The 19,738-nt window shown below is 33.8% G+C and overlaps 2 protein-coding genes across 5 annotated transcripts; one reads left to right on the plus strand and one right to left on the minus strand.

The window, feature by feature from the left end:
• Positions 1 to 1,381: 1,381 nt before the first annotated feature.
• LOC123676329 (alpha-tocopherol transfer protein-like) lies at positions 1,382 to 6,342 on the plus strand. Its single transcript, XM_045612177.1, has 5 exons — positions 1,382 to 1,575; positions 1,629 to 1,788; positions 5,245 to 5,503; positions 5,559 to 5,769; positions 5,947 to 6,342. The coding sequence occupies exons 1-5, from the start codon at positions 1,437 to 1,439 to the stop codon at positions 6,096 to 6,098; spliced, it is 921 nt and encodes a 306-aa protein (XP_045468133.1). The 5' UTR covers positions 1,382 to 1,436; the 3' UTR covers positions 6,099 to 6,342.
• Positions 6,245 to 13,461, minus strand: LOC123676328 (alpha-tocopherol transfer protein-like). 4 transcript variants are annotated; one of them, XM_045612175.1, is made up of 6 exons: positions 13,302 to 13,461; positions 7,543 to 7,684; positions 7,327 to 7,486; positions 6,991 to 7,249; positions 6,725 to 6,938; positions 6,245 to 6,639 (listed from the first exon to the last, which is right to left on the minus strand). In XM_045612175.1, the coding sequence occupies exons 2-6, from the start codon at positions 7,679 to 7,681 to the stop codon at positions 6,488 to 6,490; spliced, it is 924 nt and encodes a 307-aa protein (XP_045468131.1). In that variant the 5' UTR covers positions 7,682 to 7,684; positions 13,302 to 13,461; the 3' UTR covers positions 6,245 to 6,487. The 4 variants fall into 4 exon arrangements, with proteins under 4 accessions (XP_045468131.1, XP_045468130.1, XP_045468129.1 ...); XM_045612174.1 differs by having other exon boundaries at positions 7,543 to 7,711; XM_045612173.1 differs by having other exon boundaries at positions 13,337 to 13,460.
• Between the last annotated feature and the right edge of the window lie 6,277 nt (positions 13,462 to 19,738).

A 19,738-nucleotide genomic window follows, 5' to 3' on the forward strand; every position in this document is an offset into this window, starting at 1 on the left:
GAAGCCACAGTCATGGTTGTTTTGAAGCTCAAAATGTCGATTTTTCACAAAACACTACAAGTGCCATGAAAACACTACTTCATTTTCAAATACTTAGTTAAGAATATTTCGAGAACTAATGCATAAAATGAAAAAACAATCACTGTGCTCAAATCAGTATAAAAATACCTTTCAAATGAGGTATCACTCACCCCATCTTCCCTATTCAAATTTGGGGGTGAGGGTTGTAGTAGCAAGGGTTGAAGCGCTATGCGTCCGTAACCTACATCCTAAGTTGTCCCCCTCGAAACAGAAATCGACCTGTCCGAGCATTTCTATCGAAAAACTTTATTTCGTCTGTAATCTCGTCTGTTCCGTTTTCAAATGGCCACCCTGTATATTAACTATAAAGTTTTGTATCTTTTTGAATGGTGTTCTGTTCTCATCACTTCACTGGCTACATTCATTAGCTTTGTTAATCCTTTTTTGGGCATCTTTTCAAAAAAAATGTTTTTATTTTATCCTTCCTGGAGCTTTGAAATTTTTATGACTTCTTGACCTTTGTTAGTGGGGTTTGAAATGGTTTCGTGAACCGGTGGTTCCACCATAAATTATTCTCTATTTTCTTTCATTTCCTCCCTTCAAAGGCTCCAATTTCATCGTTTTCTCAGTAGTAAATTCTGGCTTTTTTTCTATTGTATCAGCCAGAGCACCTTTGCACCTCCCATTTTGCTCACGTAGCAGTTTTCTTCGACATATTCAGAAAAACTGTCATGATCTTTGGAACTATATCGTCTAATTATCTAAAGGACTTGATTGGCTTATTCATACCTTATTTTCTCCAATATATCTTTCGGAAGACATTGTTTCAAATGAGCTGAATATATTATTCTGGCCAAGGTTGTTGATCATTTTTCGCCTAGGTGAATCTAATTATTTGTATAATTTTTGGATGCAAATTCCAACATAGAAATTGGGGCATTCAGTACTCTGGAACACAAAGAAATCAAAAATTATCTAAAAATAGAACAAGAATATATACCTTTTGATATATCTGTCCATAAAACTATTTCTCGTCAATGAGATAAAATGATTGATTATACCTTCATTTCTGTATAGTTTATCATATCTTATGATATTAAATTATGCAGTCACTAATTCAGAATTTACATTCCAGATGTTTTCCTTCCAATCAAGCCCCTAATTAAAATTTTGTGTTCGATAACGACGTATCAAAATTTTAAATGAGTCAGTGTTGAAATACTTTTTTCAGAAAATCTAATTGTACCTTCCTCTAATGGAAATGAGTAATTCCCACAGTTAGAATATTCATCGTAATTGGAACTCTTTACATCATTATAAATTACGAAAAAAAAAATCTTTACTAATTATAATATTTATTGATACGTCTACATATAACTATTCCGTGTTTGTGTGAGATTTCAACCAGATGTGAAATGACGCTCAATCTACCCAGTCCACAGCTTCAAATATCTATTCGTGAAGAATGGAATGAAAATTTGGAAACTAGAGATCAATATTTGGAGCACATCAAAGATTGGCTTCGAAGGCAACCTCACCTACCAGATGATTGGGGTAAGAATTGCAAATCGTTGAATAATCCTGATTCTTAAACGAAACGATTTCAGGTGATGTGGAGTTGCTGAATTTTTTACGGTCGTGCTATTTTTCCTTAGAGAGAACAAAGCAGAAAATTGATAGATATTTCACTGTAAGAGCTGCTATTCCAGAGTTTTACCGAGATTGGGATATAAAGAGACCTGAGTTGGTAGCCATCACTAGTGTAGGGTAAATAAAAGATAGCGCTATAAAGCGTATTTTCAATTCCATATTATTGAGTATAACGTAGGTCTCAAAAGTTTTGGCACAAGTTTTCTTCATACAATTTTGTAAATAATACATGGTTTTACGGCAATTTTTTAAAACTGTTTCAATTGAAAGAGATATGAACAACAAAATTGTTATTAATTTTAATCAAATGTTAAGGTCCATGAACTTCAACAATTTCTTCTAACTACATCCCGCATCATGCGTTCAATCGCGATAACGTCCTTCGAATTTTTTTGAAAATCTTAATTGTGGATCATTTTCCACTTTCAAACCTCCATTATGTACTTTTTCGAACGAATTAGCCCATGAATCTTCAATTGGCCAAGACATTATATCATCTAGAGATGATTCTGATCGATAAAACTAACCAAATTTGTTAAGCATTTGTGAAACTTTGATTGTCCATAGCTTCATCTCTAACTTGTTCCACATAAGGTCTGAAATCCCAGCAGTGCTAACCGTAGACACATGTTTCGGACTTTCTACTCTCATCAGTACGGTGAAAAAGTGTTAGGATGATCAAACCTTTGAGGAAAACAACAAACATAGGTGGAGCCAATGAATTGTCGGGCAACAATTAACGTAGGCAGCTAAAGCTACCTGTGTGACATCCTAGTCCAGGAACAATATGTGCAAAAGATATCGGACATAAAACCCATTGGGGCTGCCTTCCAATACCGCAAATGATCAGCTGGCTTCTGTTATTGACTCTGTTTGCTTGTAGTTTTCCTTCATCCTAACACTTTTCCATCATATTGATAAGGGCCGAAACATCTGTCTATGGTTTATGGTATAGTATATCCAAAGTCACTTGAACTAGTTCATAATAACGCTTGGCCATAGATGTCTCTTTGAAGTGGATACCGCGATCCGCTAAATACCGGGGTTCATTTGAAAGTATTGTTAGGCAATAAATTCACTGGCCTCAAAGGAATTTCTGGAAACTTGGACAACCCTTGTATAATCGAAATATTCAGCTTCCTCCAGGTTACTTTGGATATACTATGAGAGATGAGCGATACCGTGATTTCAAAATCACGTTGTGAAACGTGATCGTTACTTTATGATATCATTGAAATTAAAGCGTGACGTGATCATAGCTTAGGTATCGGATTCGGTTACGTTTCGTGCTGTGCTCGAATTGATGACATTTTCTGTTAATTCCTAGCAGGGTTGATGAGCTAGTCAAAGATGTCTGGTCTTTATAGAGCTAACAGATTTGGGAAAACCTTATATGGATATTAATAAATTTGAACATTTGAATAATACACACAAATTCAAACTAAAATATATAATGCAAAAATCAATTAATTAAATCCGAATTTCATTGCCTCCACCAATTAGAGTAATTCAGTTATTATTATTTCTTTGTAGCAAGTATTATGGTTGAAAACGTCTTACAAAAAAAAAAGACTTCTTTGAGCAGACGGATGCAGCGATTGTCATAAAAAATATACAATTATGCTATTCGAAAAAGGTCCCGAAGCAATAGAAATATCTGGCTTAAAAATTTACGTTTCCAACAAGAGATACAACGCCGGTATATGAGAGAATTCAATTATGATACCGACGGTGATATGCCCTGGAACGATCTGTGATGTGTTCCAACTGTGATCACGTCACACTCTGTATTCGTTTTGCGGAATTGATATTGTTGTATCATCCATGACGATGGCTATTGTTTGCAAAATGAATGCGGCTTAAAGTACGTCAACAACTTGTCATTCGAACAAATTAATTTGGGGCAGTAATGAGCGATTTTTCGATTTCAATATCACGTTGTGAATCATGACTGTGATTTTCCGTGATTTTAAAGCGTGATGTGATCACGGTTTCAAAATAATTTCTGAATTTGGAGTTTATTTTAGACATTTCTTTAACTTTCGATATCCTACATCTCTTCTCGTTATTTCTCTGAATATTGTAGCCTAAGAAATGCCGTGGACATTTCCACAAGGACCTTTTTAATTTTATTCCTGGCTTTTTCGATTAACTGATTTGCTTCATGTCCTGCAGTTAACAGTCTAGGTCTTCCATCTTGTGGAAGCTTTGAGCTTGGTAAACCTTCCTCACATTATTCTATCGCATGATATATGATTCCTGGCAAAACATTTTGATTTTCAAAAAGTCGAAGAGTTTGAGCTTTAGGACTCAGCCCAACTAAATTTGAAACACTTTTTCGAAGCTTCAATTTATAACCGATACGTCATAAATAGAACTGTAATTAAAATGACGAATCATTGAATCTGAATGATGTTCTTTGCAAGGCCGACTTGTAATTTTTTCATTCAGATTTTAGTGCAATAACTTCAGCATCGGAAGAACAACTTTTTTATGAAAGGAATTCACGCTTCATTTTCGAGATACTGGGTGTTATAGATTGAAAAACAAAATCAGTTTTTTTTCATAACTATTATTATTACATTAATTTTTTTGATCTTTAGGTATTGAAGTCCTGATAATGCAATGTTTCAAATGAGGTAAGTGCCTCCTACCAAAGTTATACAGTGGCATAGATATAGGGGTGCGATGATCCTTCTCTCATTGAAAATTTACAGTACTGTTTGTTTTTTTCGGAAAAATTATTTCACTTCTGAAATCTACAGAAATCAACAAAAGTCATTTGAATTTTTTTCATATAATGTACCATTTTCTAGATAATCAAGTACAAAGAAAACACTCTCCACAAAAATCTAAAAAATTTATTTTTCAAATTTTTCCATGATAAATTGAACTAAAATTGGAGTAGTGTATTATAACGCTTTTTCAAGTGTCTGTTTGTCTGATATATTTTTTTTTTTTTGAAACGTTCAATTAAATGCCATCTGAAAGCGTTATTATTCACTACGCGACTTTTTGTACTTTCATTTATCATTAGGTAATGGGAATATTTGAAAAAAATAATTTATATGGATAGTGGGTACAGCTTTAGTCTGAAAATGGTACGTTCTATGAAAAAAATTAAGAGACTTTTTTTTTATGGAGCCCTGTTATTTCAGAAATTAGACAGTTCAAAAAAAAAAAACAGTGGTGTATATTTTCAATAAGAAATGGATCATCGCATGCCTATATCTACGCCACTCGATAATTTTGGCAATAGACACTTAACATATTTCAATACTTCAATCATACTTCAATACCTGAAAATCAAAACAATGAATATAATAATATAATACTGGAGTTATAAGTGAAAAACTATTTTTTTCCAACTTCGACACCCTGTATCTCGAAAACGAAGCTTGTTAGAATATATATTTATAGGAACTTTTTTTCATGAAACGAGTTGTTCTATACGACGCCAAATCTGGACCACCCGATATTGTTGAAATGAGTATTTTATTGCCTCAACGTTTATTGAACTAACCTTTTTCTCATTATATTTTTGGTACCTAAAATATGACTTTTTTTTTCCAGACAAGCTTGCGCTATGCCGAAACTCACACCCGAGGGAAGAAGAGTAATGATCTTGAGAGGATTCGACAAAAACATGGAGACACCCAATGTCACGCATTTCATAAGAATAGCCTTCATGTTTGCAGACATAAGAATAAAAGAAGAATCTCATGGTGTTTCTGGAGATGTCTATATATTTGACGCCAGTATTCTGACTGCTGGTCATTTTGCTAAAGCTGCTAACCCTGTTATATTCAAGAAATTCCTCTTTTGTCTCAAAGTATGTTAACTTATTCACATCAATACACGTCAATATTTTATTGCAGTGTTTTTAGGCTTATCCTATAAAGGTAAAGGAAATCCATGTGGTGAATGCTAATTCAATGGTTGACATTGTGATCAATTGGATTATGTTGCTTGTGAAAGAAAAGTATAGAAAATTGGTACATGTACATACCTCTATCGAAACATTGCATGATTATATTCCAAAGGATGTACTTCCAGAAGAATATGGCGGTACATGTGGAAGTTCGAAGAATTTTACAGGTAAGCTTATATTTCAAACCTATTTCAAGCATACTTGCAGAATCTTGTTTTCTCTGCTCCCAATAAGGACATTATAGTCCCTATTGAAAATGAGGAATTATGTTTATCAATGTAGTGTTGGACATGTTGATTAAATGAAAATTTCTTTCAATTCAATTGATTGAGATATTCTTACAGAACAATGGATCAAAAAACTAGAGGCTCATACAGATTGGTTCAAAAAGCGAGAGAATTTCAAAGCTGACGAGTCTAAAAGACTTGGGTTACCAATAGATTATGATGATCTCTTTGGAGTGGATGGAAGTTTTAAGAAACTGGCAATAGATTGAACAAAATACATCAAATTAATGAAGAAATCAATCTTGGGACCTCTTTGTGCATCCACCATTTTCAGGTTGTATAGAAAGTAGGTGTATTCCAATGTTGAGATTGAGATAAAGAAAAATAAATTATAAATTTGAATTAATCTCTTAAATGAAATAATTAGGCTTTATTCCAGCTTTATCTTATGAAGCATACAACCAAAATTCCATATAGTCATTCATAAAAATAAATAAAAACATACATCATCTATTCGTACAGTCCATCTTATTTCCATTCGAAAAATGTCATCCTAAACTTCCTATTTAATCTAATTATACCTCAGATTAATGAGTCTGAAATTTTTCCCCTCGAAAAATTTGAAGAATATACATTCATAAAATCAGGATTTCAAAATTTAATCAATATTTAACTGTTTGAAGCTTCCTTCTAATCCAAACAAGTCATTGTAATTGGTTGGTTTCCCTGGTCTTTTGGACTCATCTGCTTTAACGTTTTCTTGATCCTTGAACCAAGGCGTATATTCTTCAAGTTTTTTGATCCATTGCTCTGTAAAAAAAATTATATTGAAACTATAGACCCTAAGATATTGACGGAAGGTTTAGATATTTAGTTGCTAGAAAGTAAGACTTACCATTATATTCAGCCAGGGTACCAGCCATACCACCATATTCTTCAGGCAGAATATCTTTTGGTACAAATGGATACAGTGTTTCTAGAGATGTATGGCAATGTATCCTTTTTCTGAGTTTTTCTTTGACAAACGGTTTCACCCAACTAACAACCGTATCTACCAACGGAGTTGCATTAACTATATGTACTTCTTTCACTTTGACTGGATAGGCTTCCTGATAAATGAAATACATCATTCAAATATCTTCTCGAGGAGTTGATATTTACCTGGACACAAACTAAGAATTTCTTAGCCAAAATAGGATTGGCAGCCCTTGCAAAATGGCCAGCTGTCAAGACACTAGCGTCTAGAATGTAAATATCCCCGGCAACTCCATATGTTTCTACTTCCAGTCTGATATCACCGAGCATCAGGGCTAGTTTCATGATATCCGCTATATTTGGAGTAGGTATATTCTTATCAAAACCTCTGATGATGGTAACCCTACGACCTCCTGGTGTTAAGCCTGGCAAGGGAGGTCCTTGACTACAAAAATTATGTTATAATCTACAAAAATCATGATAACCAAAGGACCTAATTCAAAAATCTGATGGATAACTCACCCAAGTTTAGTTATAGCTTTGAGTTCTGGTCGGTTTATATCCCTATTAGTGAAGAATTCAGGCAATGCAGCTCTCATCGTGAAGTACATATCCAGTTTTTTCTTTGTCTTCTCGAGTGAGAAATTGCAACCTCTCAAGAAGCTCAGTATCCGTTGATCATCTGAAATTTGGACGTATTTTGATGCGATAGTTTTTTCAGTAGTGAGGAACACTCACCCCAAGTATCTGGAAGGTGAGGTTGTTTCAGCAACCATTCTTTGATGTGCTCCAAGTCTTGATCTCTGGTTTTGACATTTTCGTTCAGCTCTTTCCAGATAAAGATACGCTGTTCGGGTGTTGGTAAGACGAGAGCCATTCTCTAAATAATTAGTTGGAAGAGTATTTTCTGGGAAACAGAATTTTATCTCTTAATGTTTTGTGCAGAAATCGATTTATAAGAGCGAAAAAGTGCAGATATTTTGGATCCAGGCTCCACTTTTGGGGGGGGGGGGAACTTTTAGATACTCAAAATACTGAAAATGTGGAACCCAGACACTTCCGCCATTTTGGTCATTTTTTTAAGTCATTTTTTGCCATTCATTAATATTCATTTCACCAAATGTATTGAAGGTGAAATTTTTGCGGATCTTGTAATTATTTGAGCCTTAGTATGTCAAATTCTAGGAAGGGCGGCAAAATTTAAGAGGTGCCCAGACTATTTGGGGGGGGGAACGTTTCCCCAGTTACCCCCCCTGAATCCGCGCCTGCTTACAAATGGCCTTATCATTTCACCAAAATATCGGTAATTTTAGAATTTTGAGCCGGATATGGTCTCAAACGATAAGGTACGACATACTGACAAATAATCCATCCTCAAATGCAATTCAGTCCGACCGGGAGTTTTGAACTTGACATTTTTCCTGGAGTATATACTCCAACATACAGGGTGTTTCAAATTAAGAAGGCACCATTGTCAACTCCGTTATCATTGATGCTACGATGTCGTTTAGATATGCAAATTAGTAGCATTTTTAATGGTCTTCTCGATGCCGAAAACAAAACAAAAATTGACAGTCGCATTGTTATAATATTTCATAAAATGAAATTTTTTTCAATGAAACACCCTATATTTTTTCATGCATTTCGATTCGTACTAACATTGTCAACAACAGCTCAATAACTTCAACCATGAGTACAACACCAGAAATGCAAGTAAGCTCATCATCACCCACCACAGACTGGCCACGACCCAACCAAGTATAAATCACCAAGCGGTAAAAATATATAACAGGCTACCGGAAATATGTAAGGAACTGAGCAACAAAAAATTACGGAATGTACTCAAGACGGAACTGGTACGGAAAGCCTACTACAGATTGGAAGAGTACTTCACAGATCCTATAAAGTCAAAAAATGTATGTTACTCGTGTAAAAATGTCCATTGTTTTATATTACCTTTACAAGTAACGTTATCTGACTGCTTTGTATAATTTTAATAATGCTTTGTTTTTTTTTGTATATTCATATGCCTGTATATACCATTGTATTTATGACTCCCCATGTAATTTTGATGGGTTAAAATGGTAGGATCTTTGTAAATTTACATTGATTACTATACAAATAAACAAAGCTCATTTGACTTTTTTTCGTAAAGGTGAAAATGAGACAGTTGTATTAATAGAAAACATTTATAACAAACGGGTTTGATAAAGCGCTATAAAATATTGAGTAAATGTTCAAAAACACCGCCTTCTTGTTGAACACATATTTGGGCCCTTCTATTGACACTATTGATTCACAAAATGAATGCGGCTAGCGGAATGGTTTTAAGATGGAAATTATCGTTTTGTATATTAATACCAAATGGCTTAGTGGTGTCAATTGAGTGGTGCGACATGATGAGTACGGGTTTCAAGAGTTCAAATCCCAACGCAATTTTTTATTTTTTTGTCTTATTTTGCTATTAGTAACGAAATATTCTCATTTGTATAAGTACAAAAAATGGTTGTCTGGATGATCATGAGGTTTTATTCGCCAAAACAAATAATTTTTTGTACTAGTGAAAGAAATAAATATTTCAAAATAAGTCACTCATTTTCCACTTTAGGAATAAAATTGATATGAGCTTTGTTGTTGAGAATGTTATTACGAATCGAAATGCTTGAAAAAATATAGTGTTCCATTGAAAAGAATATCATTTTATGAAATATTATGACAACCCGACTGTCAATTTTTTGTTTGTTTTCGGCATCGAGACGACCACTAAAAATGCTACCAGTCTGCCCACTTAACCGAAATCGTAGCAACGGAGTTGGCAATGGTGCCGACTTAATTTGGAACACCCTGTATATTCCAAAGAATAAATATTCCCAAATATATCCTTCAGCAACCGTTGAGGATTTCCATCTATCAATGTCTTGTATATAAGGCATATTTGAAAAATTCGCGAACAATTTTCTGAATGCCAAATTGATATTTCCACTCTACTTACCTACAACTTTTCCATTTGAATATTTATAGAAAAAGCGACACTTTTTCAAAAATCTTGATAAGGAAACATTTTATGGAAAAATGTTCCGAATAAAAATTTGCAGTGTCTTTCGGACCACCTATAGAGTGATCCGTAAATTTGCAAAGTATTTAAAAACTTTTCTTGAATGCGATAAAAAATATCGTTCAATCATCTCGAATAGTTTTCAACATATGATTAATTCAAACCATTATAACCATGAAAAATTCCAAAAAAATGGTTTACGTCAAAGAGAACCACAGACAAATGATGGCAAGTGGGGTTCTTCGATATCAGAACTTCATGAAGATTATAGGTATGATATAAAAATTTGGCATTCAAAGAAACGGCGTGGTATCGTGTTTCCGCACTTTCGGACCAGCTTGTTGAGTCAAAAATTTGAGCTTATGCGCTGAGTGCTGTCGATTCTCTCAAAATTTGAATCATTCTCCTAGAACAAAATTTACAGGAGTTGTCGACCTATCGAGCACTATTTACTCACTATGTATAATGTAAGATGCGATATGAATATTTAGTCTACCTGCTGTACCCAAAATAATTGTTGATTCAGATGTTTTTCCTTGATCAGTGTGACAGACTCAAAACATCATTTACGTTGGAAGGAACCTTGATCTATTATATTCAATATCGATGGAAAGGATCAACGGTTAAACTTAATTTATTAATTGAACAAAATTATACCTCCAAACACATCAAGGTGATGATTGCATTAAGATGATAACTTGACAAGGTGATTTTGAGTTCAAAAATACGATTTCATAAGAAACTAGAAAGATGCCTGAGAGAAATAAGAACCAGCAGTTCGAAAGATTGAAAAAAAAACGAATGATAGCGCTCAAATATACATATAAAACTTATTAAATAGAAAAACCTTGAGAAATATTCAGTGAGAAATGATTGTTCTAAAGCTATCAAAAACAATTTTTTTCTGGCGAAGAAAAAAATTCAATTTAATAGCAGTCAATGAAGGTACAATTGGACAATTATGACGGTGAAATTTTATTTTGCCGGGGCGCCAAATTGCATTCAGGATCACACCGTTGTACAATTTATAAAAATATTGTATCAGACGATAAAGTTTTGTCAGTTAATGAGCGACAAAATTCTTGAAAATAACGAATTTACGAAAAATATTTTGCTCATCTTTAAATCCTTATTCACTCTGCTTATACACTGTGTCCGCAAAGTATGGAACAAATTCATTTTTAACTGAAAACACCATTTTAAGAAATAATCCTGAAATACGTCGTTTTTTGATTTTAATTTACAGTATTTTGAAATAATAATCTAATATACAGGGTGAATTACTTTCGAGTAATGACGCCACTGTCTTTTTTTTTAATTTTGTCTCAATTTTCCGATTACTCTAGCTGAGCTGATTCCAAAAATGTATCACATGTTGATTCCAATTGGTACAGGGTGGACAAAAATACAATAGTTTTATGTGTGCTCAGAAGTAACGCGTAATATTCTTTATTAGTTAAATTAACAATATTATCAAAAATACTTATTGTCTAGCGGCAATTGGTTTGAATGTAACACCCTGTAGTTTGTTACATTTTTAGATTAATAAATATGAGCTGTTTCCAAACATGTTTGGTACTTGTGGTCTAGCAGACAGAATATAACAGAAATTATTTATCATTTTTATTCATTTTCATTGAAATAAAAATGTAACGAAATACAGGGTGTTACATTCTAACCAACACAAAAACACACAAAACTATTGTATTTTTGTCCACCCTGTACCAATTGGAATCAACATGTTATACATTTTCGGAATCAGCTCAGCTAGAGTAATCGGAAAATTGAGACAAAATGGGGGTGTCACATTCAAAAAAAAATGACGGTGACATCATTGCTCGAAAGTAATTCACCCTGTATATTAGATTACAGTAGCCTTATATTAGTCACGAGAAAATAATAATTTGATCGTATCATTAAAAACGCAACGTTCTCCAGAATTGAATGTATGGACCAGGTTTTTGAAAAATAATTGGTTAGGATAGTAATCGATGGCATCTTAAATGTGGAAAAATATTCACAGATGACATTTCAGCAGCTGTACTTTAATGATCATTTCGAAGAAATTTGTTCTCAATAAGATCAATGTCTTACTCATAACGCACGTCTGGGTTTGAATTTTCGAAATGAACTTTTCCTGAACGGCTCTTTGCACTGAGATTTTAGGTATACCCTGACCGGACAGGTTATCACAGGTTATCGGATTTAACCCCACTAGTTTTTTTTTTTTTGGTTATTGATAAGATTCACAATGATTGTATAACTAGAAGTATAAAAAAATAACCAAGATATTATTCGCCTAATTCTTGCGAATTCCTATATCCAAATCAGGCACCAATAAAATTAATTGAGTGCTATTTGCACCATTTCAGTTCACCAGTTCAGACTACCATTATTTCAGGTATGAAATGTTTCAGAGATTATTCATTGAAAAGTGAATACTTTCACTGATAAACTAAATAAAAGCTGCTATTTACGTTATGACTGATTCGATTCTGATTATTTCGTAATTTATGTTCATGGATTTCAAATTTTAGAATCGAAAAATTCATGCATTATTTTTAATTTTTTAGTATTCCAATTGAATTTTAAATGTCATTAAACATTGATATAATATATTCAGCGAAATTTCGTTTTTGAGGAAATAAATGAAATAAATTTCCGGAAAAAATGCTCTGACGTGAAGTCAGCAGATTTGAGCGCAAGATAATTCATGCGCCAATTTTTATCTGGAAAATATCAGGTATTTTTTTCACTTTGTTTCTAGTTCTTCTAGACTTCGGATTATGTGATCAGCTCAAAATTTTGCTCATAACTTGAAATTGTTATTCAATATGAACATCCAAAATATCAACATCAGTTCTGTGGCCACGAAAATATTTGGCAATTCTTTCGATATTCTTCTTGAATTCATTATGATTTTAATGAAGTGATCAGCTTGAAATTTTGCACAGAGCTTAAAAGTTATTTCATATCAACAACCAAAATCTCAAATCCGTCGGTTTTGTGATCACGAAATATTGGATGAGTTTCTTGCAATATTCTTCTTAAATTTTCTATGGTTTTGATTAAGACATCAACATGAAATTCTGTAACAGAATTTATGTTGCTCTTGCACATCCAATTGCAAATGTTCATTTAGATTCAAGCTGCTGTTCCGAAAATAATAGAAATTCAAAATATTGTTCTGTCATATTCACCCAATCTCTAATAAGATTTTGCCTTTCGAGATTCGATCATTGTCTGAAAATTTCAGAATTGAAGGCGCTTGCGTTTGATAGCTTTTACGTTTTTACGGCCGGACGGTCATAATCAAATTTGAGAATGGATGTGTCATCAGTGAGTGGAACCACCATTTCCGGCTTCAAAATATACAGACGTGACGAAAGATAAAACGATAGTTTCGGAGAAGGAGCGCTCAAAAATCAACAAAAATACTCACCTCAGAAATTAAGAAGAAAATTCCAAAACACTTACTATTATGTTCATAAAACACTAGCACAAATATCGATATATGAATGACAGAAAGTCGAGTCAACAGTTCGAAGATTAATTCAAGAATAATTCATAACAAATTATCTCCTCGAAATGTGGCTAATCATTCATTAGAACATGGTTTTAGATCACAAATCACCCAATTAACCTTCGATGGAATAGGATGGGAGAAACTTTGACTTCTTGTAAGAAGAGGTGTTTTTAAACTTTCTTTAGCGCATAGCTATGAAAAAATTAATTCTTTGCGTAAAAAAATGATATCGAATCATCCGCTGTTAATATTTTATGATTCATTATTACATACACATTATCATACATTTCATATCTCTTTCTCTTTCTGTCATTATTTTGTTTTCATTATTTTTGTTACTATATTTTGCTCAAAGGATCATCAGACTAAATGTTTGCCTTGGATGTGAAAAATAGTATATTGTGCAACAAGTGGGGAAAGTCCAACTTTTCTCGCGAGTGTGGAAGTTTGTGGCACGAGCCTGAAAGGCGAGTGCCGCAAACACACGAGCGAGAAAAGGACTTTCTCTAATTCTGTGGTTATTCCGTTCATTCTTCCACATCTTGTAGAACAAAATCGTGCGAGAATATATCAGAAACGCACAGTTTTCATGGTTATATTTTATTATTCTATATTGGTACTCCGAACTTTCCGCCACGGCTTTATCTGTCAATTCATCAATTTGCCTTAAAGAAATTAGTTCTGCCAACCAACATTTTTCAATGCAAAAATCACTAAAAATTATATTTATGGAAATATTTCCTTAATTTCAACGAAAATGCAATGAATTAGAGAAAATAATGTAAAATACTCGTACAGAAGGCCCATTCTACCACTCGTTCATTCCAAAACTCGCCACTTCGTGGCTCGTTTTTGAATTTTGAACTCGTGGAAGAATATCAATGCCTTGTGCACTTGTATTATAAATAACTATTCTCCACATGTTGCACACTATACTTTTCCTACAACTGCACAAATTTCAATAATTCAAGTAATGGACTTGATTTAAATCAAAATGACCTTCGTTGACAGTATGTGCTAATTTATTGCGTTTCCATAGAAACGACTCAAAAACCCAATTTCATTGGTCTACCAAGGGAGGTGTGGGCAAAGTGCCGTGGGGAATAATATTTCCCACAGTATGCGCAATACATAGTTTTGCAATTGAGTAAACTATGCAGAATACGCTACTTTTCATAGCAGTTGTAGGAAAAAGTGTGTTCAATCTCGGTCCTGCAATAATTAGTTCTTGTAATATCTTTTAACACCCCGAATGGAAGATGGAGAGCACAACACAAGTTGCTACTTAGGTGCGTCCATCCTCACATGAGGGGTATATAATTTCAGATTGTATGATTGAAATTGTTTTTATATTTCTAAGGAATAAAATTTTATTTGATTTGATTTGAAATTTGAGTTATAAAATAAATAAAAATAAATTTATCGATTTTAAGCTCTTACCGCTTAGTCATCGTTCTGAGTACCATAGCTAAAACTGTTGGTATTTTATGATTCTTCTTTCAATCGGAAATTACAGACGGATTAGCCTACCCAATGTGACCAAAGATTTATCCAAGGTATCAATGATATGCTAAAAAAAACGGAATGGTTGCCACTTTTTTTTTCTCAGAGGTAGCTCATTCTGGGATTCTTATTTCTAGACTTCCATTCGAAGAATGTAGTGTAGTGTCAATTTGTTAAATTGGATGTTAGAATTGCTTGCAAGCCAGTACTCTGTAGCAAGCATCTTTTCAAAAATGATTCATTACTCTTGCGCATCCGGTGGCATTCAGTTCTTCAATTGCAGCATTAATTCTTTCTGTGAGTTCTATTTCAATATTAATTGGTTTCACTTTCTCCTTCATGCTACCCCAGAAGAAATTAGAAGAAAAGAATGGATTCAAATCTGGCAATCTAAAAGACCACAAAAAGGGTCCAAGGCGCCTAATGCATCTTTGTGGTCAATATTCGTCCAAATAACTTTCAACTTGGCGTCAAATAACTCTCAACTTGGCTTGCGTATAGTGGACAAAAGTCTAGAAGCTCCTTTTTCATTGAAATGTCAATATTTAGTTTCTCAATGTGTCGAGCCGAAAATTATATTTCATCGAAAATTTCACTCATTTAGGGAGGACACCCTGTATGTGCGCCAAATTAATTTTGTTTTTTCGATATGCCTCTCGAATTTTCTATTTCAGGTGGAGGGATCAGTAAGAAATTTTGTATGAACCTTGAAATAGTTGATTTTCATCTGAATAAAAAATTTAATCATGATGAAATCTGTAGTTTTAGTTTTGTAGTTAACAAAATGATAAAATTTCAAACAGCTTTATTCAGAAAAACACCTATAGTGAGATTTTGTCCATTAACGAACTCAACAGTGGCGTTGGTGATCCAAACTTACCCTGTAAATTTCAAGTTTCCAGGTTTTCCGTTCGAGAGTCGGGAGACCACGGATTTGTCATTAGAGAGTTGCACATTATTTATCCGTTCTCTACTCAATATTCGAAAAATAGAGCGTTCGGGAAATAAGCGCTCAAAAAGCTCTTGTGTTTTAATGATAACTCTCGAAAGAAAAAACATAGAAACTTGAAATTTACTGGGTACATTGGACCTCGATTGCCACGGTTAGGTTCGTTAGTGATCAAAAGCCGACTAGTGGTTCGGTGTATATGACGATTGACGACATTGTAATGTATAATCAGTACAAAAACTAATATTGTCTGAATAATGTCATAATTTTGGCAGAACCACGAAAAATCGAAACAGAAGCAGAAAATCGAAAAACTACTGGATAGCACTCATGTGAAGTCAGGTGTTTCTGAGTACTTCTTCATTCAAATACAAATGTTTATGGGTATACAGGGTGGCCACTTTTTCAATGGAATTGTATTGGTAACTTTTAAACCATAAGAGTTAGAAGGTCGGTCAAATGGAGAAATCAAGAGAAAATAATCAATAGGTAGGATCATCCATCCTGTCAAAAATAACATTGATAATTTCTTTTGTAATATCAATATATTGCGGTTCTTATTAATATGTGAATTATTGGAAGCAAATTGTTAGATGTTCCATATTGATCCGAGAAAATATAAAATTCTCTAGGTTTCCGCCTCGGTTTCCGAATATGTTCGATAAATGAAAGTTTTGACAAAAATCCTGGCTCTTATTGGAGAAAAATATTCGAATACCGAGAATTCAGAAAATATTAATTGAATGATAAGAGATTCACTAAAAAAACTTCTGCTTAATTGGAAATTGATTAAATAGGTAACCGATAAGTTCTAATCCTAATGTAAGGAGACATTTTTCTCAAAGCTGCTTTCAGTTTTGATGAAATGTCTCGAATTAATCTACAGAGTGGCCACTTTTTCAATGGGATTGTATTGGTAACTTTTGAACCATAAGAGTTAGAAGGTCGGTCAAATGGAGAAATAGTTGCATGCATAGAAGCATTATCAAGCAGTTCAAACAAATCGAGATTATCAGGGCCGGTTATTGAGATATCATAAGAAAAGTGAATTCTGTCATTTTGATTTTTTTTCCCATTTTATTTCAAATATAATCAAAAAATGTTACAGGAATTTTTTATTCGATAGTAAATTGTTCTCAATTTGACATAATCAGATTTCGTATCCAACGTTTCGTGCTCTCTGGGCCACCCTCAACCTCATTTTTTTCAATACGGACCTGTATATTTTATGACACTTTTCGAAATAACTTTCAGCGCTGAATTCAACGATATGTCATATAATGTCATTCAAAGTTGATTTTCAGGTGATTTTGACCCTTATCCAAATTTCTTTGGGTCGGATCTGTATTACATTTAGGTACCTTTAGTTTAATTAACAACATGCAATACATTTCGATGAGAAAATCATCTTACTCATCTTGAACTAAATGGAACATATCACAATCAAATCAAGAAACAAGTAATAATTATTTACATATTTCAATTCATAATAATTAAACGAATTATCATTTAATGAAAGAAAAATCGAATGATTATTCGAAAGTAAATTAATATGAATGAAGTAAGTGTTCGAAATGTCCAACATTTCGGAAAATGCACGGTTCCGGAACCCATACTTCTTATACATTTGCAAATTTTTTCTTCTTGAATACCTTCCAATACATTCTCAATCTCGCGAGAAATCCCTATTGTTGGATTTGTCATTTGTTCCGTTGAAACAAATTACAGAATCGAACTTTATTTTGATATCATTACGATATAAGTTTTGCAAGGTTTGGTATTCAAATTTAAAATCATTGTATTCGCGTCTCTTGACTATTCTATTAACAGCAGTTTTTGATAAATTGCATTCACTACAGATCCGACCCAAAGAAAATTGGATAAGGGTCAAAATCATCTGAAAATCAACTTTGAATGACATTGTATGATATATCGTTGAATTCAGCGTTGAAAGTTATTTCGAAGAGTGTCATAAAATATACAGGACCGTATTGAAAAAAATGAGGTTGACGGTGGCCCAGAGAGCACGAAACGTTGGATACGAAATCTGATTACGTCAAATTGAGAACAATTTACTGTCGAATAAAAAATTACTGTAACATTTTTTGATAATATTTGAAATAAAGTGGGAAAAAAAGAAAAATCAAAATGACATAATTTACTTTTCTTATGATATCTCAATAACCGGCCCTGATAATCTCGATTTGTTTGAACTGCTTGATAACGCTTCTATGCATGCAACTTTTTCTCCATTTGACCGACCTTCTAACTCTTATGGTTTAAAAGTTACCAATACAATCCCATTGAAAAAGTGGCCACCCTGTATGCAAGAATGCAATTGACGCATGAATGAATGTAGATTTTCAACATTATTAATCCTTTCATGATATGAAACTAGTAAAAGAATATGAATTGAATTTAACAGAAACTCAAAATGTAACATATTTATGCAATATAGATCTTCGCATACTCTCAGGAACCACTAAAACGTCATCCTTGTAGCGTCGCATCCACCAATAAACTATTTATACATTCATTCAGAAAATTGATGATATTCCGCGAAAGACAAAAAAACAGCATCTCTATAATTTGAATAATATTCTCCGAGAAGTTATACCAAATTAGCTGTTCAAATACACTCTCTTCTCTAAGACTGAGATGAATAATTTGGGGGACATTCTTTCACTTATGTATGTTTTAAATGATTTATGGGTATCAATAATCCACTCTAGATTCTTGTAGTGCCCTCCGAACTATGTTCTTTCTATGAAAAGTTGAAGATAACAGAAATAAGTATTGGGGGCTATCACTCATGGTAGCCAACCACCACTTCTTCCCCTTCAAGACATCTCCTATGAACTACTTTACTGCCTTATTCGCACGATAGTATAAAATATTTTTTAAGCATGTTCCCAAATTGCCAAACTTTTCAACAAACAATTGCCTATCATTTATTTGAATCAGGGATGTTGAGGTTCGTTCATCCTCCCGATCACATTGATCTTTTGTCATTAACCCTTCCTATTCATACAAACCCAAGAGTGCCGTATAATACTGCTAAAGAAACCGAAAACATCCTTTGGAGCCTTGGCTTTCCACTCTTGGGTATTCAGAACATACTTTTCCATATGAGTGGTTCTTAGGACGACCAACCCCGGACATATGCACAACATGCGTTCAGCTGCTTCTACTTCATGCTTCTACTTCAGTTGTATAGAGCCTGCAAATCTCATTTGCTAACTTTCTCATGCAGTACAAAAGATATTTGCATCGACAGTGACCTGTCAGCAGTCCACAATTACCCGAAGCTCTATTCAGGGCAGCTCCAAGAACCTTCTGGTATAGGTCGGTGAAAGTACCACAATTTCTTCGTCTGTGCAAGACCAGGAATATTTATTCAGAGATTTATTCAATAGTTCAACTCTCAATGTTGAACCACTGCCTTAAATTGGTCTGTTCAAAGCCCACAAAATGGCTTAGGGCTATCAGGTATTAACCTTGATACATTTTTGGCAGTTCATCGGGTATTTCTTTTCCTTCAATACCAAAATACCACGATACCCTTAAAGTAGTAATGTTACTTCATTGCCTGCGGCCAGTTGCTTAAAATTATTACTACAACCCATGTCAGCAGAGACTGCTGGATATGTGATTCCGAGGTACTCTTACGTGGCTATGCTCTCCATAGTGATATAAATATTCTCCCTTTGAGGTTACTTTTACTTTACATTCCCAGTGTTTCAGAGATCCCCAGTTTAATTCCATATAACCCAATGTTGCGCACCACTGATTTTGATCCATCGGTAAACCATATACCTAGGTAGAAGACATTGTATCCAGACAATTTACGAAATTTATTGCACTCAAACTTGAGAAGAAGAAGAAACATTCACCAATAATT

The sequence above is a fragment of the Harmonia axyridis genome, chromosome 3 (genome assembly GCF_914767665.1).
Source record: "Harmonia axyridis chromosome 3, icHarAxyr1.1, whole genome shotgun sequence".
NCBI classification, from domain to species: Eukaryota; Metazoa; Arthropoda; class Insecta; order Coleoptera; family Coccinellidae; genus Harmonia; species Harmonia axyridis.